Source organism: Anopheles darlingi, chromosome 3, assembly GCF_943734745.1.
Source record: "Anopheles darlingi chromosome 3, idAnoDarlMG_H_01, whole genome shotgun sequence".
Lineage (NCBI taxonomy): Eukaryota > Metazoa > Arthropoda > Insecta > Diptera > Culicidae > Anopheles > Anopheles darlingi.
This window is the reverse complement of record NC_064875.1, coordinates 52,559,542-52,582,041: the sequence shown is the minus strand read 5'-3', so window position 1 is coordinate 52,582,041 and position 22,500 is coordinate 52,559,542. Positions and strand designations below refer to the sequence as shown.

Genomic DNA, 22,500 nt, shown 5'->3' with positions numbered 1-22,500 from the left:
AACTTAATCTCCTGCATTGATTGATTGAGGTCAGAAGATGTGTTTATGCATGATGCGAGATGCCTATGCATCCACCCATCTACAGCTAGCATAACCTCGACCGCAACAACAACATCTGGAAATGGAACGCCAACGAAGCATCACTGTTGTGGTGGTACAGTTGAGAGAGCTTTGTTTCCACCATATTGTTTACGTAGCATCATTTTCTTGTATCTGATCTTCGATCTTGTTTACGACAAAGTCAATACTCTAGCCCTGTCTTGTATGCCCCACACAGCGCTCCGATGCATCCGATAAGCGCTGCATGGCTCACTGTCACCGTACAGCCACAGTAACAGTAGCAACAGCAATCTCGGTTTCTTTGTTTGACCACCGTCATCATGACCATCAGTAAACAGCTCAATATGCGTTACTGTTTCTTCCAATGGTCGACTGGAAGCGTCATCGAACAAGGAAAACAAATATATATCGCATAACACGCGGGGTGTGAAGCGTTTTGGGAAGTTAGAGCCCCATCAAACACGCGGCTGACCGAGGTCACTCGCGACGATGCACACTAATTGGTGGTTGGAAGTGCATTCCATTCATTTACTGGCCATCTCCTCATCGTTCGGCACCTCTTCGAGACGGGGTTATCATAGCCAGTGGCCGTCTTCAACGGAACGCAATCTGAAGGACACCGCATCGTCTTCACAGCCCGGAAACCGACGTTTGCGATGCGCAGCGAGTAGAGCGATGTGCCTCAGCGACAGCGACAAGACGTTATCGACCTCGGGCCTAGAACACTCGAGCACGGCCATCGGTGGCAGTGTAGAGTACGAAGCATTAGCAGCAGCAGCAGCAGCAGCAGCACTTCATAAACTTCAATCAACGGTACTAGCGCGCTCTATAAACATATCGCTCGCTCGCTCGCTCGCGCGCGTCCACTAACGCCGGACCCGCATCGCCACAGTGTTCTTGAACTTTCCACCACTCGGAGCTGAGTCCTAGTCTAGGTCAAACCCACTTAACGTCTCGGACACCACGACGATGAAACGCGTTCTCGGCGAAGTCCATGTCTTTGCGGGCCCACCAACTCATCAACCGTCGAGAGTAATAGCGAGGAGGGGGGGAGGCAAGTGATGATAAGTAACTTAGTCTTGACACTTTGCATCCTGCATCACTCTGCGAACCGTGCCCAGCCCTGTCTGGTCTCGTTCTGATACCGCGACGTACACGGACGTGGTGGTGGACTCTGGTTGGTTGGTGGTATCCCCAATCCCCAGTGGAACCATCTAGTCAATGAAGGAAGGGAAGTTTGCCCTCGTTATCATTTTCTTACTCTCTTTCTCTCTGGGTGCACTCTAGGGATCCTCTCTAACGATTAACGACATTTACTGCAACAGGACTGCGGAGCCTCCAGGATTGGCAGGCTTATGCAACGAAGATCGCAACAGAAGTACACACACACACAGGCAGTGAACCTTAAAAAGTTAGCTACTCGTCCATCCAGCCCACCCCTGCTTAATTGGTCCCTTGAGTGACTGGCCAATGACGCCAGTTCATGACAATCGTGGAACGAAGCAGCAGCTTACTCATCACGGCCGATGCCACCATGTCTTTTGCGTCCTCTGGGGGGAGGACCTGCTACGGAATGTCGCCTCGGATGGTTAAGTGACTTTAATTAAACATGGTGGCGCATATTAGAACGAGCTCTCTTGACGCCGCTGGCCAAGTACCGCTGGCAATGGCGTGGTTGTTGCATCCAGTGCAAATGATATCATCCATCCACACCAAGAGATCTTTGAACTGGAAAAGGGAATGATTGTTATCATCAAAGATGATGGGGCTTGTGAATGGTTTTCGCACACAAAATGAAAACCACCCCATCCCCCACACTCGGGCTGACAGAACAATCAGACGGCGAACGATTGTTGGCTGATGAGTAACGATACGGCAGTCATGAGGAGGGGGGGCCTTTGAAACACAGGCAGGCACATTCCCTGCTTGGGAAGTCGAGAAGGACAACAAAAAAAAACGTGATGACTGGACACGTTCTGGTGATTATGGAATGTACTCGCGAAAAAGGGTTGTGGTAAAGGCCGTCTCGCTAGCAATACCCTAGAGGTCAAGGTGTAGTCGAACCTCGACACCGCAACGCACAAGCGCAATTACAGATAGTCCATCGAGAACTACCGTGAGTCTATTATTTAATGATAACGTATGTTCAGTGTCTAAGAGAATAAGATATTCGCTCAACCTCAACCAAGGCCGTAGTTACGTTGGCCTGTTAGATGACTCACTCGGGGGTACTGCGCAAGCACTGCATAAGCCACTTTAAAATCGCAAGCGCAAATACTTATCAAGAGGAAACGGATCAAAAGCTATCAAGCGAAAAGGCGAGCGAACACCTTTCGCTATTTGATTAGATAGGCGGAAACGATTGCAATGCCTCGACTCAGTGTGAACACGCCAGCCAGGTCCGGGTTGAAGAGACGAGGGGTTCGCCCACGATCCACTCCTCCGACGCAGTACAATGGCATTTGTTCGGGCTTATTCCGTTCAAGGAAAGTATTGTGAAAGCTGAGCAACAACTCGGCGTATCATAAGATAAGGCTGCTACCTCGATGGTTTGCTTAAGATTACGATCTAATGGAACAGTGCAAACTAATGCAACTCTGTTCAACAGCCATCCGTGTTTGTTTTTCAACCATGCCAAAACCATATTAACGAAAAAAAAATAACAGAAAAAATGTTGCGATAAATCTCTTCACATCGCAAATTAGGCGTAGCGCTAAAACTTCTCAAAAGCTTCTAGAATGTCTTGGCGCAAAAATCATCTACAAGAATCCTTGATATTCCAAAAATGAACTAGGTGGGCTGAAGGATAAAAATTTGGAACTTTTACCACAATATCTCAAAATCACAATAAGTATATAGGAATAGAGATCCGTTAATCAAGTAGCTGCATGGTAAACAGACAAATAGGGAGCAACAGACTAGCTCCACACCACAGTACATCAGAGATCCTCGTTTTTAATCGCACTCCTCCCCTAGTACCAACGCACCGGTAAAGTGAAGATCATGCACAACACTAACTGGAAGTGAACACAGAACCATCACCAACACTGGACCGTCCGAGGTTGTACTACAGGTTACACATGGGAAGGCTGATTCCCGAGTGACAAGTGAAACAGTCAAGTCTCAAAAAGCTCCTAACAGCTCCCATCGAGCGTGCTGTCGAGCGTGACGACCAAATGCAAAGTATGCTGTTATCGCACGTCTGTGCGAGCTGGTAAGAACACCCGAACGTCCGATAGTGTAACACTGGCAACCTCGCGCCTAACAACGTCCACCAGATTGGGCAGCATTGGCTTCAGGCCACCTGTTAAGTGATAAGTCACTCAACACATCGTTTGGTTGTGTGGTTGTCGGTACGGTTTCACGCAATCTCGGTTGTTGGCTGATTAGAACGGGGATGACCATCAGCGATTACATAACAGAACAAAGGCTAACCACCACCACACACAACCGTCAGAGGGAACATCTTCTTTTCATGTACAACCACTGTTGCAGGTTGGCCCGGACAACCTTCATGAAAGTCCATGCAAAAGACACGTTCCACACGCACATGCCACCGGGACTCGATAAGGAGTCGCGCTCGCAGCGACTTCCAAAAGCTCCAAAACCCACGGTTTGGCGTTCCTTCGATCCACGTAGCGTGTCTCTATCAGTGGTGGGTGGGCCAAGGTCGTAGAGGTGGCAAACGGCAACACCTTCATCCAGAGCGAACATATAAAACGGATCGCAGGTTCTAGGCCAATGGACATTGTGCCAGTGCACCCTTCATCAGTTGGTAGTACACTAGGCGCAACACGAAAGAGCAAGAGAAATGGTTTACCGGAGCAGCATAAGTTGGCGAAAATCTTCCGTTTGTCTAGCGGCCGGACTGTTGTTGGTGTGCCTTGCTGGATCCAAGGCGAACCCCACCAATCCGGTCTTCATACAGCGTGATCTGCCTCCGGCACCACCATATGCCTTCGGATTCCAGGACGCCGACAGCTCCGAGGAGGTGACGATCGTGAAGCGCTCGGGCCGGGGTGAATCGATTCCGATCACCTATCTGACCACCACCCAAGCCGAACCAGTATCGGTGAGTGATGGCGATAAGCAGACAGAACCTGAACAGGTGCAGCAGAAGCAGAAGTCAACGAAGGCAAAGACCACAGAGGCAACGGCCAGTACCAGTGCGGGACCGAGAGCGGTGAAGAAGGATTCGGCCGCAAAAGGCACGAGCAGTGCGCCTACGCCCGTGACCTCGGCGATGCTGGACGACGACATTAACCGGCCCCCGCGTCCCGAAGACATGCCACAACGGGTCGAGCTGGACAACATGATCATCACGCGGCCCCAGAAACGGAACGTCTACGATACGTACAATGGTGAGGTGAGCGAGACCGGCCATAGTTGCAGCTGCGGCGGTTACATGCTGGTCGAGAAGAAGATCTACGCCTGCGAGCCGAAGGAGACGGTGGTCCGGTTAATGAAGCGTGCCTCCAACCACGACGACTGTATCGCGCAGGAGACGCAACACGTCGGTGTGGTCCAGATGCCGGACGATGGGCACGAGGAGAGCTTTCGTCTAGTGCCGTTGGCGGAAGATACGGCCTAAGCAGATGACGAAGTGTGTCCCTATAGCCCACTAGCTCTGGCTATACTAGTTCTCTACAACATTATCACGACAAAGAGAGAGAGAGTGAGACTGTTGCAGCAGGTGTTTTGATGGCTAATAATGTGAGGTTAACAAATAAATAAAAGTAGAAACCAATCAGACAGGAGAGTTTTCTTTCCGGCAGCAACACAAACAAATTGCCAAAATGGCCGATAGACCACCTGGAACGGCAGGGTATGGGCATATCTGTTATGCAACACCAAGCGCCGATGCCGATACTGACGCTCAGGTGCAGCTCGCTAAGCCTTCTGCTTCTTTTTTAGGGTGGGGAAAGTGGGCCATCTGGCATCTGACCGCAATCCAGCGAATCGTGACATACGCTCGTATACGACACGATTGAGCCCAAGATGCTGAGCTCAGGCGGCAATGAAGATGATGCTGGGCCATTATAAGTAAAATTGCAAATTCCGAGCACACCAACCACCAAGCAGAAGCAGGAGCGCAAGTCAGTTCAATTGACAGCTGCTCCGCGGTTACGTCAGAACCAGACCACCGAGGCGATTCAAGCGAGTGAAGAGAGAAGTTGGTCGCTGACGTCGACAGTCTGCAGAACGTTCAGAGGTGATGAATAACGATGATGACGATGATGATACTGTCGGTGGTGGTGATGGTGAAGTAGCCTGAGCTAGAGCTCAGTGTCAGAGTAATTGATCATGATTCGCATCTTTTGCTACCAAAGCGGGTTGCTGCCATGGACGAAATGAGGTTCTTTTCGCTTAAATCTGCCATTGTACTACTGCTGCTGCTGCTGCTGCTGGCGCGCATAAAAGCCAACACGGAGGGGCAGCTATTTTTGACGAAAGTTATGCTCCCGATCTGGTGGCCGCGGATGCACGCGAAGCGAATGGAAAGCTTAATCAAGCTGCCGTGGCCTACTAACTAAAGCCCACTACGGTGTGCAGAGAAAGAGAGCGTTCATCGTTCATCATTGGCTCGTCTAAGATGAGGTAGTCGATAAGTAGTTAGTGGTTTGCGGACGCACGCGTAAGGAGGAGTATTCGCGAAATCAGACGGAAGAGTGCTCGTAGTGAACGGCCGCTGTTCCCATTTTCATGCTTCGATGCTCAACACTCCACCGCTACGCAAATGCACAATCAATCGATAAGGGATCACCTTGGTGCAGCTACGAGGGTCTTTCTTTATACAGCTACATTGTATATTATCATAGTGTCCAAAGGTGGTAGCAATACCATCGTGAAAGTACATGTACTTCATTCGCCAAACCTTTGGCCAGATCAGATGGAAAGTTTTGCTACTATAGTAGTCGAGAGAAGAAGTTCTAGATCAGTTTGGTCAAGTAGCACTTCCTTTCTTAAAGCAGTAGCAGTCACATCACAGCTACACCTTCGCTCATTAACACGAGTTTGCAAGTAATTACGCTAGCGATGCGCAGCCTGGTGGCCAGTTGGCCAGTTAGCCGGCTTTTGCCCGGGATCGTCTGCTCTCCCCCGGGTGGTGGTTTTTGCAGCTACATGCGGCCTGCGCAATGATTAGCATTAATTAGCCGTTCAATTAGCAATGTTAGTGGAATTTGAGACGCATAGAAGTGCCTGCGTGGGGAGGTACGAAAGAAACCACCACCCAGAAGAAAAAACGAGCAACAAAACCGCGAACCAACCGCGCGCGGCTATATGATACCCGACCGGTTGAATCCGCGACTTGAGAGGAACAAAAACAAAAAAAGACATGAACGAAACGCCCGCCCGATGGATGGGGTTTTCCCATTACACATGAACGCAGTTATAGACCCAGTTGCTTCCCAGTTTGATGGTTTTTTATGCTGATCCGTTTATCAGCTTCATTGTTAAAGGGTGTTGGCATGGTAAATTTTTTTTAATTCTTATCTCTTCCGGGAGACTAATGAATGAACTCAGTGTGCAGGAATGCATAAACAGAGAATGGGGTGTCAGCTATTTAACGAGGAAATAAATGTGTAAGCTGTCTAAATCATTTTGATATTTCTTATCTACATATTATGACAATTTTGTTGAAATGTGCTAGCCGGTGCTACGGTTCCTCCTTGCAACAGCGTAAAACATTTATAATGATGGGAGCATCTACTCCACGAAGCAATACGGTAGATATCTTGCTTATTACCTCAAACAAAACGTTTCGTAACTTAATGTTACTAGAACACAAATATTCGGAGTAAAATAAAAAAAAACACCCATGCAGACTGTCATTATTCCTTTTTTCGGGCAAAAGAAATTCAACATCTGACTTTTGAAATTGAAGTATGATGGAATCGAAAAAAGAAGACATAAACTGAAACATTCATCATGCATCGTCCGAACGCGAAACAACCGGCACGATCACACCAGCAACTCTACTACAGCCATACCGACGACAACAGCAGACACATAAACGACGTTTTTCTTATTACTATGCTGATGAGCGTTGGCTGTGCTGATCCACCCATAAACCTTAAGGTTGAAGGTGTCTCCAGCGCCATCTAAACCCATGTGTGTGAAACAGATACAACGAAGCTCGAGGCTCTGCATCAGTCACATCTCTTGTGCGCTACACCATCGCTGCTACATACGGCTACAACGGAACCGGCGTGTGGATGTGAAAACGATTCCCATGCACAGTCCATGCCGGCTGGACAGACGACTTGTTGGCTGGATCGCTAAGGTGAGCAAGGTTGAGTTCAATGTTCAACGACCCCTCGCGCTTCCACCGTGGAGGAGGGTTCGGTGTCGTTGCAAAGAATCTTACAGAAGAAGATCATAAGCGCAACGGTGGAAATGGTGATGGTGAGGAGCTACCCCTCCGGGCCCATTCTGCATAAGTTAGCACGATTTACAAGAGTTTAGAGCCGCGCCTGCCATATGTATGGTCGTGACTGTGTGTGTGTGTCCCTGTGTACGTGTTTCAGTTTAGAACGGACTGCATGTGGTCGCCTCATTTGGATGCAATTCCATCGGGTTCTTGTCTTCTCTGTCTGCATATGTCGTATGCTGTATGGTGTGACTGGTACCCACCAGCCACCCAAAGAGCACAGAGCGAGAGAGGCCACAGACCCCAGCGTCAGTGCTGCGGCAAACCATCTGCTGTTTGTCCCTCTGTGCTATGCGCCCTTCTCCCGTAGGATCTGGCTTTCGCTTCTGCCGTACGCGTCGTCGCCGCCGTCTCGTCGCTCTGCGTGTGGCTATTTCGCGCTGAAAACCTGCGAAAACCGTGCACCCGTCACGATACAATGGAAGAAGCATTATCTCGTTTAATCGATTGTACCCCAACCGACAGACCAACCGACCGACCGACCGGGAAGAGAAGGTTGGTCTTTTAATGGGAGGGGAATGCTGCGGTTTTGACTTGCGAGATCTTGATTCCGTGCGACCGGTTATGAACCCGGAAGATGGCTACCATTGCGGCGAACGAGGAGCGAGAAAGGGAGAGAGGTAGGGAGGGCGAGCTACAGACGAGGTCCGTCCCATAGGCCCCGAATCGTCAGCCAATGAGCTCAATTGCTTCCTGTTCGCGAACTTGAAGGAACAGGTACAGCGTTTGCGTCTCTTGGTGGTGATGAGATGAATCAGCATAGTTCCACAGATAATAATGGTTTGAGGATTTGGTTTGTGCATATTACATGATCGTTTCATTTAGGTTTAAGTGTTTTTCAACACCACTCTATGGTGCATCTTTTCTTACACATTTTCATAAAGCATTTAAAATTGAAATGATGATTTCTACCTATCCGTCGGATCGAATAAACTTGCGAGAAACTCTTAGCATTTGTTTTAAACGCTCTGAACGTGTTTTAAATATTTTATAGGTTAAAATTGCTCGACTCAAACGCTAGTAGAATTTGTACAATCTATAAGATTTGAGCAAATAACAGATTGAAAACATTTCAGGTGTTTGTGAAAGTTCCCGATGCATGCACCACACTTTTATACAACAGGCATTACTACTCCTGAATATAAATTGTTCGATATTAATAACTAAAGCCACATTGATTAGGATCATTTTAAACAATACAGAATTCTTCTGACATGGAATGAATAAATTATCTTAAAAATGACAAACAGTAGTCAATACTATCGATGGACAGTATTATAATTTCTTTAGTAATATGCTTTGTTCATATAAACCAACAAATATTGGTACAAAAATCGAACGAATCAATTCAAATATAACGCATTGATTGAGGCACAAAGCCACCTCTATACGGTACGGTAGCTGTGTTTTTACAGTAACAAAGGTAGTACCCCTCTGGTAATGTACCATGTAAACGTGCATCACAGGCCAACCATTACACATGCACCCTCTCTCCCTCAATCGTACCGGACCACAAGACGTCATTGCGCTGAACGGTTCACTTGCTATGACTAACGACACCAAGTAAAGTGTGTAGCAGTGCATGCGTGCACGAATGCAGTCGATTTGCACGGCCGATCAATCGACCCTACGCTCCTGCTGCTCTAGAGTTCTGCTGCACCCGCGAGAAACACCCATTTGGAGGCACAACGGACCTAGGATGCTGGTAGCTGCTGTTGGTCCCCTCGTAGAGCATGCCTCAGCCTCAATCCGGCTGGTACTCGCACGGGATATCGTGAATAATTGAAACTTCATCAGCAGACAACTCCTGCGCCTCGCGCTTGTATGCGTGTATTAGGGTGTGCGCTGCTGGTAACATTACCGTTAGAGCATAAGCACGGCACAGCCAGCAGCAGCAGCCGGATACACAAATGAAAGACAAATTGTAAACAAATCCATCCGTCGTCTAATGCAGGCAACGGTTTTCTAGCAGCAACCCGGAATTCTGCTACTGCATCGATGTGCGTCACCGGAGGAGGAGGTGGACAAATAGGGATATCACTCCCCATCCCTTATAGGAAATTCCCAAAAATGGAAATCCCTTCGCGGTGAGCTGGCTGGAGAGCGCGCTCGCAGACGCATGTCATTTACCTTCCTTTTTCGAATCCTTCTTGATATACATAGGCGGCTCAATTCTGGCGGATTATGTTGACACAGGCAGCCTGCGATGCTGGACGTGGGTCTTGGACGACAGACAGGTTCTGTTGTGGGGGGGGGGATGATGGGAGTTCGCTCCCGGCGTCCGTGTGCGGTGCTACGAACCAAAATAAAAAACTTTCAAACTTTTCGTCACTTTTTACGCTAGGCGGTACGCGACCACCACACACACACACACAGTGCCACTGTCGGCTTGCTACCCTCCTCCTCGGTTAATGCTCGGTGCCGCGAATCCTTCCACCCTCCTGAGCCTGAACGGAATCCGGAGCTCGGAAAGGGACACGGAAAGGGACACACCGGGGTATTACGAAATCACGACGGGCCCTCTCGCTAGGGGGAGGAATGTGTTGTAGCTGTGTGAGTGTGAGCCCGATGAGGGGATCCCGTTGTTATTTCAACCCCCTTTTTCTATTCGTTCGCTATCGAAGGGTTGCGGAGCGCGCTTGGGTTGTGTCTGCAATTGTCGTCGCTGCCAGACCAAGCCAGGCCAGGCCAGGCTTCTGATGCTGCTCCTATTCCGCGTCTCGCGGATACCTTTTCCTACACTGCACGAACAACACACACACACTCACCACCGTGCCCTGACGCCAATGTAGTAATACTCGCAAAGCAAAGGAGCAATAATTCTACAACTTGTAATGCGCGTAACTATCCGGCACCGGACTGCTCTTCTGTACGAAAAGGGAATATGTTTTACGAAGCAATTTGCTTGCAACTTTTCACCGAGGGCCACTTGGATGCTTCCACTGCAAACAACACTTTGCACTGTAGCACTGTACGCTCTCTCACACTGGTAGCGGCGATCTACCTTTTCCTTCGGTATCCAGGACAACGAGCAGCTTATGCCACGGTTATGCCTCTGCCTGGAATGCGAACACACCGCAGGTGGGTGGCACTGGTGGCGTCAGCTCACACTCTGGCGTCTGGCTTCCCCGCTGGAACAACCTGAAGCACGCTGCGCCAATACTGGAGAGCACTGCCAGCAGCAGACCGATACTCTCACTTCGCACGCACTAGAGCGTGGGGCAAAACCGCGATGACCTCACTCGTCGTCGCCTGGGACTACTGCTTGTTGGACTACGAATCCCGCGGTACCAGCGTTCGTTCGTTCGTTCTTTGCGCCGTTCACCAGTCAAACGGATTCACCGAACAGATGGCCGACCAGAATGACGCCAGCAGCGGCTTGCAGGAAGCAGAACGCCAGCGAGAGATGGCTTGATGCTCAGAGCTCAAAGTACGGCTCTCCAGCTACACACCACACGACGATCGTCGTGTAGAATCTGGGGCTAGCCTACACCACGGGGCGTGTTTCACGTCCTAGATCCGAGCACTGAGGAGTTGAAATTGAACCAGAGGCTGGGCTGCTGCGTCCCGAACGGTGGCCGCGATGCTTATGATGCTTCTCGGATGTACCCACATCGTCGTCCACCGACGACGCGATGACGATGACGACGACGGCACACACCAACACACGGCCAACGCCACCCCTTTATCGGGCCAGAGCTGAGTGCTCGAGGCGGACGCGAGTGTCACTTCTCGGTTCAGAGCACGAGAGGAGAGAGACTCTTTGCGAGTGTTTTTGAAAGTAAGAGTGTGCGTTCGGGAGCATGGAGCCTACCGATAATATGCGTGGTCGTTGTCATATGGCACCCCCGCACTTGCTACCCCCTCCACACAATCGCACCTAAGTCGATACAAAAACAATCGCTCACCTGAACTACAAACTTGGAGCAAGTATAAAGAAATAATACACGTTACCCCCAGCACAACAGCTGCACTACACTTTTGCGCGAACCTTTGCGTGTACGAATGCACTGGATACAACTGATGCAATTCGGTGTGCACAGGGCACTTTGATGAGAATATATATTGGATAAAGGAAGCCAAACTGTATCGCAGCAGCCGTGATGAAAATAAAAAACGAAATAATGTTTTTGAAAAAAATCCAAGCAAGCACAACCGTCCGGTCAACACAACATCCTTGTTGTTGGCACAGGGATTGACGATTGCGAGCAGAGAATATCCATTGTTGGACCCCTCGCACAGCTGACGGTTGCTTTTAGTCCTGCTCAATTCTCTCCTCCGCTATCTATATTCCTTTATGGTTCCTCTATCTGCAGAGAGTTGCCGCATACTCTCCAAACGCCAAAATCAACTCAACATTCCTCCATTCAACCGTACCAGAGCGCAATGTGGACTTGCTTGCTGCCTCCCACTGACGATGGCATCACCCACGCAGAAGCGTTGTTGTTGCTACTAACGCAATCGAATCCACTAAATCCAGAGAAAGAGCGACCTGGACACCAAAGCGCCAGATGGTGAGTGGTGGCTACGTAGCTCACTCTCGCCACTGTCTGTCCACAGCACGCAGCAGCACCACCAGCAACAACAACGACGACGACGATGATGGTAATGATGGTGGTGGTGGCGCAATGTTGTTACGTCTGCGGGAACCGCGTCCGTCGGAGGCGTTGTTCAAGTAGGCCACACACAGAGAGAGAGAGAGAGACCGGAGGAACTCGGTATGAATCATCGCGTCGGTGACGGTGACGGTGTGTACGTACGCAATACGAGATTCCCAGAGCAGCGAGAACCCCGAGAGACAACATCACCACCACCACCCCCAGCGTCAGCATGACAGACCGGAGACCCCTCCGCCACCCGCGTATATTCTTTCCCGCTGCCGGTTTGTACTCGGTTGCCTCTGCACGTTGGTAGTAGTGGTGTGTCCTAGGGTTCGACAGACCAAAACCCATATCCCAGCCGTCCCCTTTTTGTCGCTTGGGCGCGGGGTGCTCGGCTTCGCAAGTGTCCTTACGAGCAGAACCGCGCGATTTGATTTGGCATGAGGGTTGTGTGTAGTTGAACGAATGGTGTGAGTGTGCGTGCGTTTACTTGGCACAAAGGGAGAGGACACCTCGTAATCGCAGTAAAAACAATTTCCCCGTCAAAGTCTTGGGCGATTTTTTGCTGTTTGAAGCGAAGAACATAGTAAATTCCAGATAATAGGCACTTGCTTCATCAGGAGGGTGCGCATGGTGTGTGTGTGGTTGCTTGCTTCAGGAGCCTCTCCCGATGTTCTACGCATAAAATACGCAAATAACAATACAGACCGGGGTGCTCCGTGTGGGCGGTGGAAGCATTCTTCTAGCAGTAGTCTTCCCTCGACGAAGAAGGCATCCGCTACCTGCTGCTGCTGCTGTTGCTGCAGTGCTCATCATAACTGATTTGAATGTGCATAAATTAGGAGGATGAGGACGAACGATGCTGATGAATTATGGAAAGTTGAAGCCTGTCGCAGAATAAATAACCAAACCTCGGTTTTACACTTGTTTCCAAGCAGAAAATGGATGTCGAGATCGTAGGGATCAACACAGACTCAGACGAATGTTCGCGTCGTTTGGAGTGCGAAAACAGTGTGCAAACAACGGAACCGATCTTCCTGGAGCCCGCCCGATGGAGTCAGTATACGATTGACAAGGACCAGAAAGCGAGGGAGGACAGTATTGGCAGGGCTGCAACGGGATTACACGCGGCAGAGTCAGAAACCTTCGTGACGAACCAGCAGCATGGACGCGACACGCGCTGACATAAACACGCGCCCGCTCTCTGCTGGGAGTTATTGGAATTGACACACTTCTCCCCTCGCTGTCGTGCTCGTGGTGCCAGTTCCTCACCTGCTCCTCTGTGCACAGTGCACTGGCAGCAGCTGCGGCGAGCATTCGCGAAAACATGACACATGTTTTTCGCCGACCAACGCGGCAACACCCGAGAGGCGGTAACACCCGCACCCCAAATCGGCGCCGCTGGTAGTTGACTTGGGTCGTAATAAAAATAGACGCGCGGGGTTTTAAAAATAAAACTAGACGACAACCGCGCCATCAATCAGCGTTCATTAACTTCATTGGCGTTGAGATAAGTTCCACGTGAAGAGAGAGCGGGGTGCGACGGCGGGGCATTATCGTGGGACTATGCAAAACCGGCCGACATCCGCTCTAAGAAGCGGGTTTTATGCTTCACCGTACTGTCCTGTGGTGGGTCCTACGGTGGGCAAGAAGAAGAAGGGGGGCTCTGCTTTGATTGAAAGCGTTGTTTGTGTCTCGTGTGTCGTCGTTTGCATCGTTGGCATCGTTGTCGTTGCCTACTATATGCTCGAGATACTCACCCAACAACTACTTGATTTAATGAATACCGAATTCATACCATTCGTGTCTTGGTGCTCGAATTGGTGTTGAGCAATTTAGCATTGTCACCAGCGTGGCGTTGCTACGACACTTTACAATGGTTCCCCCCCCCCCCTCCCTTCAGCCTCAGTCCCTTCATTTGAGGGCATTCGATGAACAGTTTGTTATAGTTTCGTTGTTGGTGGCGAACCGGCGTAGGGGGTAGAAAAATTTACGAATTTGTTAAAGCATTAAACACGTCAGGTGGTTATATGCGTTATGCGAACATTACTTACAGAACAATAAACAACGAATAAAACATGTACAGCACACAGACAGCACATGTTTGTACATGGCTTGTTGTACGATGGAACCGAATACATGATACACAACATAAATACACTCCCGGGTGCAGCTGGTTGCTGCATTGGCTTCGGTGGGCGCCGAAACAACATCAAAGCGACCCACAAACACCATCCCGTCTGCCCACCATCGGGTGGATTTTTCGCGTCCGACAATAAAGAAAAACGGCAACAATCCCAATGTTCCGTCGTGCCAGCTCGACTACATCGTGGAGTACCAGTGAGTGACGGCGATTATGTTACGCACTCTGGCATTCGCGAAAAATGTGGTTCTAATAGCAGCCCCATCGCTATACTCCATCTGAACTGCGGCGTAGGCGAGGGATGTGGCCTCAATTTAGGGTCTCTCCATACCCTCGGTACAGCGCCACCACTGGCCAGCACTGTGGGGTAGTGTGAGTATGAACCGCAAACAACATGTGGTTCGAATCAATTCGTCGCTGCGTGGCGGTGTTTTACATGATTGCGGATCATTTATCATGAACGGTGGAGATCAAAAGGTGTCTTTTTGGTGGGGGAACCCAAGAGAGAGAGAGAGAGAGAGTGAGAGAGAGAGAGAGAGAGAGAGAGAGAGAGAGAGAGAGAGAGAGAAAGACAGACCAAAACCTGGAACGAATGACTGTGCAAAGCTGGCTGCATTCATCATCACAGTTTGTATCTGCAGGAATTCAAAAAGAATATTTGTTTAAGACAGCGAGCAAATGAAATGAAATGAAAATAAACTTCTGTTTGAAAAATATTTAAAAGCTAGACGTTAGACGATATCGTTACATCACGCACAGGCAAACGTTACAATAACTTATCACAAAGCATAAGAAATCCGGACCTTTCTGTAGGTGATCAAATCAAATATCCTTAAAAATCCCAATCCATTATCCCGCGCGCTCTTTCGGACACAACAACCGAAGTAACGTGCCAATGTCCTATGAGTGAGAGTGTGTCCACACTTCAACGGCCGGCCGGTGTGCTGGCTGCTGTTTGCATATTAAATTGCCATGACCTCCACGCATCCCTTCCCCCCATCACACTTCGGTCCCTTTTCGCCAATTGAACGGCGATCATCTTGAAGGGTTCACCGAAACGGTATTCGAGATCCAAGAAGTCCCAACAGACCCAAAGCGACGCAGTTCGGGGCGGTACTGTTGGTCCCAGAGTGCTGCTTCCCCGGGTACGATGGACCTTTCCAAGTGATTCAAACGCACCTACCCTAGCACCCGGCGTTAGGGTGTTTGTAACCCAATTTGCATCACTTAACCGGACCAGACATGGCTTTAGTGTCTGGGTTTGCAGTTCTCAGAGGGATTCGTTGGCCATGAAATGCAATGCTGTCTGTCGGGTAAAAAGGTAATTTTTATTTTCAAATAGTACACGTAGTGTTACTATAGTGTATTGTACAACTTGGTGGAAATGAAAACAGAATTTCCTTGCACCAAGCGCTATCTGGAAGTTACATGCTCCATGCAGACAGCATTATGGCGTCAGCAACACTCACACGTGGCCCTTGACACACGTGGCCCGTGCCCTATCCACAGACTTTAAGGAGCAAAATATCCAATCAACGAAACGAATCGCTAAACAGATGCAACCTGGCCAACCTATCTGTGACAACTTCATCCGGTATCCGCCTGGCAGGCTAGCTAGCTGGCTGACTGTCGGTCTGTCTGTCTGGCCCGCTGACTGCTGGTATCGTCTGCCAATGAATGGTGATCAGAGTTCAAGGCGTGTGCGAGAAGAGACCGTGGCCATCGCGAACGGACACATTTGCATGCGACATACTGCATATTTACCATTTCCGTTTGAAATGAAACGCGTGAACCCCATCTGCAGCAACACCGCCATACATCGCCACCAACTGCGACGGTGGTGGTAGTGGTGGTGACCAGCCACAAGCGATTGGCATTCGCGCGATTGAACTTCGTGATCGGCACTTCTTCCCATGCTCCATTCCCATTCCGCAACCCCACAAATGCGTCACAAATGCGCGTCTGCAGGCGGCGCTAGGGCATCGATCGGAAATCCATTTGCGTAAATATCTCATAGCCTCCCCCTGCTGGACCCACTGGGCGGCGAAAGATTTGCCAAAAAGGCCGCCTCCCAAACTCCATTGATCCCGGATGATGATGCGCGCTTCTCCGCAGGCGTCAATAAAGAGACGCACATGTTTGCTCGAAGGCCGAAGCTTTGGGGGGGGAGGCGATTTCAAGGATCCGCGGGTCACACCCAACCAGCCAAGAATCGATGACATCGCCGGTCGTCGTCGTCGTCGTCTTTGCCGAATGTGCAGCTGGCATCGAATGAACGTGTGAGTAGAAGCAAAAGAAAACAAAGTGTCACCGATTTCGATCTTCCGGATGACCCTCTGCTGTGCAACGGTTCCCAAGAAGTGCACACGTGTGCACGATACGCCTTTCCCCCCCCCCCCCCCCTTCCTTCCTTCCTTCCTTCCGTAACTGAAGAGGTGAAAATGAAATCACCTTCGGAACGAACGCTTCCCTTTCACCGGATGGCAGTAGCGCCGTTGATTGAAATCGTTTCCGTGCACGTTTTGCTCACCATTTTGAAGAGCTATAAGACGAGTATTAATATTGTTTGCGTTGCAGGCGGAAACTATTGTTGCGAAAAGATAAAAAATGAAAATATTGGCTTAATGGAAAATATGGCTTCCATATATTTGATTCACAATATTTAATCATTATATGGAACACATAGCTAGGTGCTCGATCATTTGTAGCAATCGATCAAATTCGATATTTTTTCATTAGATGATAAGTTTTTCCGGGTATCTCAGAAAACATTTAAAAAAATATTTTTTCAATTTTCGCAAACATGTCACAATGACGGTATTGCCTATTTTGCTGTAAAACACGAGTTATTGCGACCAAAAAATAAAAAGAAAAAACCTTTACAGAATCCTCACCATTCAAGAGAAGCAAAAAGAAACCCTTCCTGGTGCCTCTTCAAACGGCAGGCAGCAACTTTTCAAAACAAGTAAATCCATCTTCCATGGAACCGCGGCATTCATCGCGTGCTCTCATCAACGCGCTGCACCGCGGTGCGGTTACGATAATAAATACCGAGGAGCAGATACAGAACTGTTTATTATTAATCACAGCAGCAGACACCTTCAAAACAACCTCCAATGGTTTTTACGGGAGGGCGAAATCACTCGGAGGTCTCTCGACGTGTTCTGATGCATATGCTGAGAGAAGCGCTTCACATCCCCTCCGAGTTCCGAGATCCACCATCGTCTTGGCATACGACCAACAACAAACTGACGACTGGCGGTGCGAACGTCTCGGTTCAATGGAGACATACAGTAGCGCGATCCTCTCTGCTGCTGCGCTGCGCGTTCGTGCTAGGGCACCGAAAAGGTGTAAATGAATCCAATTAGCAGCATGTCTCCAATAATTAAGCCCACAACGGAACATCATAATGGATAGCAGTACCATAGCGTTGTTAGCTAACTGTACCTCTAACGTTCGCTAATATGACGGTTCGATGATTGCACTCTTCCTAGAACCGAGAACGCGCAACTGAAAAGGATGCCACAAAGTAACTTAGAATGTCTTACACAAAGAACATCACCTTTCATCCCTCTTTATCGCCAACCTCCTGCTCCATAATGCCGATGCTCCTTCCCTGCTCTCTGCCCTCCCGTTCTATGTCCCCTCACGTCGCCTTCGCGACAGACCTCCATTCCTCATTCCTCCCCGCCGATCGCGATTTGGTGCCGTGGATCCTTTCCTGCGGGCGATTGCCTCATTTAACTCCGTCGGATCCCTGTTTGACTTCCATCTCCCCATCTCCGTCTTCCGCTCCCGCCTCCGTGCCTCCTATCCCCCTAGCTATTAAGAATCTAGAATGTAAGCAGTTATTGTCAAGCCAGCGGCGAACAATATTGAAATATATGAAATGAAATGAAATGAAATGAAATGAAATGTGTGGCGATTTAGTTTTCTCGCAGCTACGGCGTGCCCTCGGAATGTATAGTCAATCAGTGATATGACATCCAACATTTTGTTCCACCTGAGAAGTGCATGATTAGTCCGGGTTCGCTGTGCAACATTGTAAAGCTTAATAGAAAAGTTTCCAAGAGCTGGAAGAATCCAGAGCGACACAATGCACACCCAAATGAGCACACGAACGTGCGATGATGCCTCGACCACCCCCAATCAACCACCCATCCTCCCTCCCGTCGTTTCAGTTCATTTGCTGGGCAAAAGGAAAATCAACCAAGCATAGAACAAGCTAGTCGTGTTGCGGTCGCCCCAGCTGGTGTCAGCACATCGTTTATTGAACCATTTTCTCCACGGCGCCAGTAGCGTCACGTAGATGAAAACGTGATGCATCCACAACCCTCTCGGGTTGGAGGAGGTAATGGAGAGCCTCGCGCACGTGATCATAAAAAGGATCGAACGAACGCGAACGTCTGCAGCAGCCCGCTAAGCAACATCACACCGCAGCTCTATCTGCTCGATCTTCAACACAATATTGTCGTAAGAAGCTCGCTGTACAGCTGTTGTTTGTTGCCGGCGCAAAGGCGAATTGACATAATTTTCGTTGAAAATTTGACGTGCACCGCACGACAGAGCCCATTTTGCGCTATCGCTCGCTCTACCTTGCGTTCGCACCCGATAGGTTGACATTGAAATAATTATAATGTTGCCGTGCCGTGTACCGCGTACCGAGTTCGGTTGACAGGGCGGCCACGCTAAGCTATTTGCATGTTTCCGATGTCGTGCATCGGAGTCAAGCATCACATTTCCAATGTTTTACACCGTCGTGCATTTGCAAGCAGGCACGCTATTGCACACAATGTAAATGCGGCGCGGGAAATGAGGAAAAACGGAAAATTAAAGAACAACAAACTTGCTTCGCAAAAACACTGTCACGAGCAATAGGAATAGATGATTGCTGCTGCAGCAGCAGGGAAACCAACCATTCAGCTTAGGATAAAAGCTGTTAATCAGAGAGTGAAGGAGAGAGAGAGTTTTATCATCAAAATGATGTATAAACTTTGTTATCAACTGGCACTGAATTCAAAGGGGTCATATAACATTTTTACAGCCCTGGGCGCCCGCCGCCCCAGCGAAAGGTGGCTTATAGAAAGCTTCATTTTGTCAGCTAATAAAAAAAAATCCTTTACCCAAGAAGTCTGAAGAAGAGTCCTCTTGCTCTTCACGCGAAAGCGATATAATTTTCTGCCTTGAACAGCTGCCATTGCGAACGATCCCTTTTATTAGATTTCAAACGAACCTTTTTCTCGCTGGCACCATAATGTACGGCGTGAGTTACACTTTGCCCCGCGAACACACCGGATGGTTCCATCGTTTGGCCGTTGCATCGAGAGCTATCCAGGCCAGCAAAAAAAAAAGAGGCAATTCCTAGCTACTCGACACTCGAGAAATAAATTCAATCTCCTTTTTTTTTGCTCTTCGCCAATTCCTTACCGGCCAGACCAGCCCAGCCCAGCCCAGGGCCAGACCAAGCATAAATGATGATGTCCGGAGATGAGTAACGACTGAGCCGAGACGCGGTGCACAAGACACAAGCGATGAGTGACCGTTGCCGAGTAACAACATCCTTTCCTGCTCGGTATTCTCGGGCCCCCGATGGAGTCGTCTGTTGGCGTCTTTTCGAAAAATGTATTTCACAAAAGCGGAATCCTTACGATCCACTAGCAGAAGAAGGTGCCTGCTGCCTGTTTCCTGCTTGACCGATTCTTTTGGTGCAGGAACGGCATGAATGGTGATATGTTCTTGGGTGCCAGGGCTATACAATGTAGCCTCTTCTCTTGATAGCCTAATCCACCGGAGGATTTCGTAGCTTCGTGGGATTTTTGATAGATACTTCAGGGCCTCGGAACCGTTCCGAAACATTCCAGGACGTGAATCATGATGTCCAGGCCCGTTACTCCGTTGACCATTCTTTCCGCAATTTCTTTTTTTTTTTTTTTGCAATCGAGTAGCCGACCATTTTCACAATTCGCTTTCGCCATGTCCCCGAGAGGTTCGTTAAAATAATTTAGTTACCTTCACATCGGAGCTAGAGCTCCACTTGTCCGGTGTGGAATCGAAACGAATGCGCCATCCGTGGCACACCAGAATTGGTCAAACAAACGATTTTACAATGTAGGCAAATATGCTTTACCAGCGAACAGCGCCGCCGCAGGTGCCGCAGAACATGCTAATCACCCCGCGAGTGATCCGAGGACAGTATCTACCATTTTGGCGATGCAAAAAATGGTTCTTCGATAACAGTCTGCCCGGGGTCGGAGGATAGAGCAGAGGGCGGTACATATATTTTGCGTAGACTGGGAAGGGCATTTACATTGATCATTGTATTCATGTGATTACAAAATTTCCATAAAATATTCATCCTAGACTCCGGACAGTAGAGCCCGGAAGCTAAAACGCTAAAACCGGAGTACAAGAGAGCGAGAGAGAAGCGCGGAACCACCGAATTGATGATGAGGGTTCTCGAAATGCCAACTGCCGGACACAATGCCCGGGGTAAGCTACGCGGCTTTTGAGAGCGCCCCTTGGCAGAAAATCCTTCTCGGTTCTCGAGAGACCGACAGGCGACAAGGGACTAACCGGTCGGGGCCCCTTTCCCCCGGGGGGCAAATGAAGTGCTAAATTAAATGCTTCGTTACGATTCGCTGGAATACCAGCCAGTAGCAATCATCATTGCGCACTGCAGGCCACCTGTCAGCACTTTAAGACTTTTTGAAACAATACAACTTCCACTACCAGCAACGCGTATGGATTCAACAGTGACCAAAATAAATCATTTCTAATCCCCGTAACGCGTGAAAAGAAGGGAAATGGGAATGTTTTGCATCATCGAGCCCATCAAGATCACGTATGTCTCGCGAAAATGGTATATTTCCATGCAGCAGAGTGCGGGGTGGAGGAAAGAGTAAACGTTTAATGAGCTCCTACAACCGTACCATAACCATCGTGTATCAGAGCATCGCATTCGCGGCAGTCCCCAAAAATGATGAGCGTCTCTCTAAGGCGAATGGCTTCATTTCCTTGCTAATGTGCCATCATCCCGAAGATGTATGCGCTGTTGCCGGATGGCCGCCCAAACGGGTTGAGAAAGTTTTAGGAAGTCAACCGTCGATCTACACACACAACCACACACGCATACACACCTGTCACGCATCCGTCAGAAGCAATTCTTGAGCGAAAAAGGGTTAGGATCGAAAGTGAGGCCAGATCGTTTAGGCAGCGGTACGAAGGGGAGGGTTTGTATGACTCGAGATGGCGGAGAGGATGATGAATAGAGGCCCGGTCTGATGACGAGCAAGCAAGCAATGTTGGGGAAGGGGAGCTCGGGAGTTGCTCGCTCGATGACGTCTTTCTAATCAGACATCAGGCTGACATAACCTTTAAGAAGCGTGCTCGCGGTGCATAAATTACCTTCATTTCCCTTGGTGGAGATGATACTAATTTCGATCAGCCCCAGCGACAGCGACATAGAATCCAACTAAATCGCGCGCGAGACGGTGTAGTTCTTTACTTACATTACGGAGCTGAACTGTTTACGGTGAAGACAGTTTACTTTGTGGAATGATTTATGGCCGCTTACCTGGAAGAAAATCAGAAAAGCTGTATGTTAGCAAACGCTAAACACTTCGTTCGATTACTATGTACCAAAACCGCAGGAAAATTGTAAAAATAGTTGAATAATGTTTTTCTATTTATTAAATGTTTGAATAAAGTATGTTCAAAAGCAAATTCCAAACGCTAATATACATTTTGAAGTGTAATTTGCGCACCGATAGTAGTGTTAACTTGTAAGCTTTTCTCGTTAAAAAAATGTATCAAATCCCAAGCCAACTTTTGCCACAGTGTAATATATTGAATTAACGGAACATGTTACTGGTTTGCAGTACGTAACAACTACACAGATTTAAAGGTCGCCGAAAGAAGAACGAAAGATTATCCCCTAAAACCCCAAAGCCGGCGAAATCCACTTGATGATATAATCCAGGACACGGCACAAACCTCCTGACCCGTGAAAACGATGTCCAATCTCGTTAGTCCATACCCGATAGTCTGCCACCGGCAGCGGGCTCACGATGCAAGTCACTACACCCTTAGAAGACCAGTGTGTTCACTATATTTGCATGCCGAAAAAGAAAAGCGAAGAAAACTCTTGCATCACCCGCCGGATCGCTGCGCAGCTGTGAGCAGTAGCAGCAACGCGAAACGACGACAATATAATTGGGTAAATGAACAAGCGCTATCCAGGGAGGGCGGCAACGAAGAATCCTTTT

The 22,500-nt window shown here is 48.9% G+C and overlaps 1 protein-coding gene across 6 annotated transcripts in view; it reads right to left on the bottom strand.

The window, feature by feature from the left end:
* Positions 1–22,500, bottom strand: part of LOC125957319 (cyclin-dependent kinase 14) — a 106,715-nt gene that overhangs the window by 72,335 nt on the left and 11,880 nt on the right. Inside the window, exons 1-2 of one of the 6 annotated variants that reach the window (XM_049689950.1) lie at positions 10,497–11,120; positions 9,623–9,785 (exon numbers count right to left, since the gene is read on the bottom strand). The exons of 4 other annotated variants lie outside the window; for them this stretch is intronic. In XM_049689950.1, the coding sequence (XP_049545907.1) occupies positions 9,623–9,653 (31 nt within the window). In that variant the 5' untranslated portion in view covers positions 9,654–9,785; positions 10,497–11,120. Of the gene's footprint in view, positions 1–9,622; positions 11,121–22,500 lie in introns of those variants that run through there. One more of the 6 variants, XM_049689949.1, reaches the window with a different exon arrangement.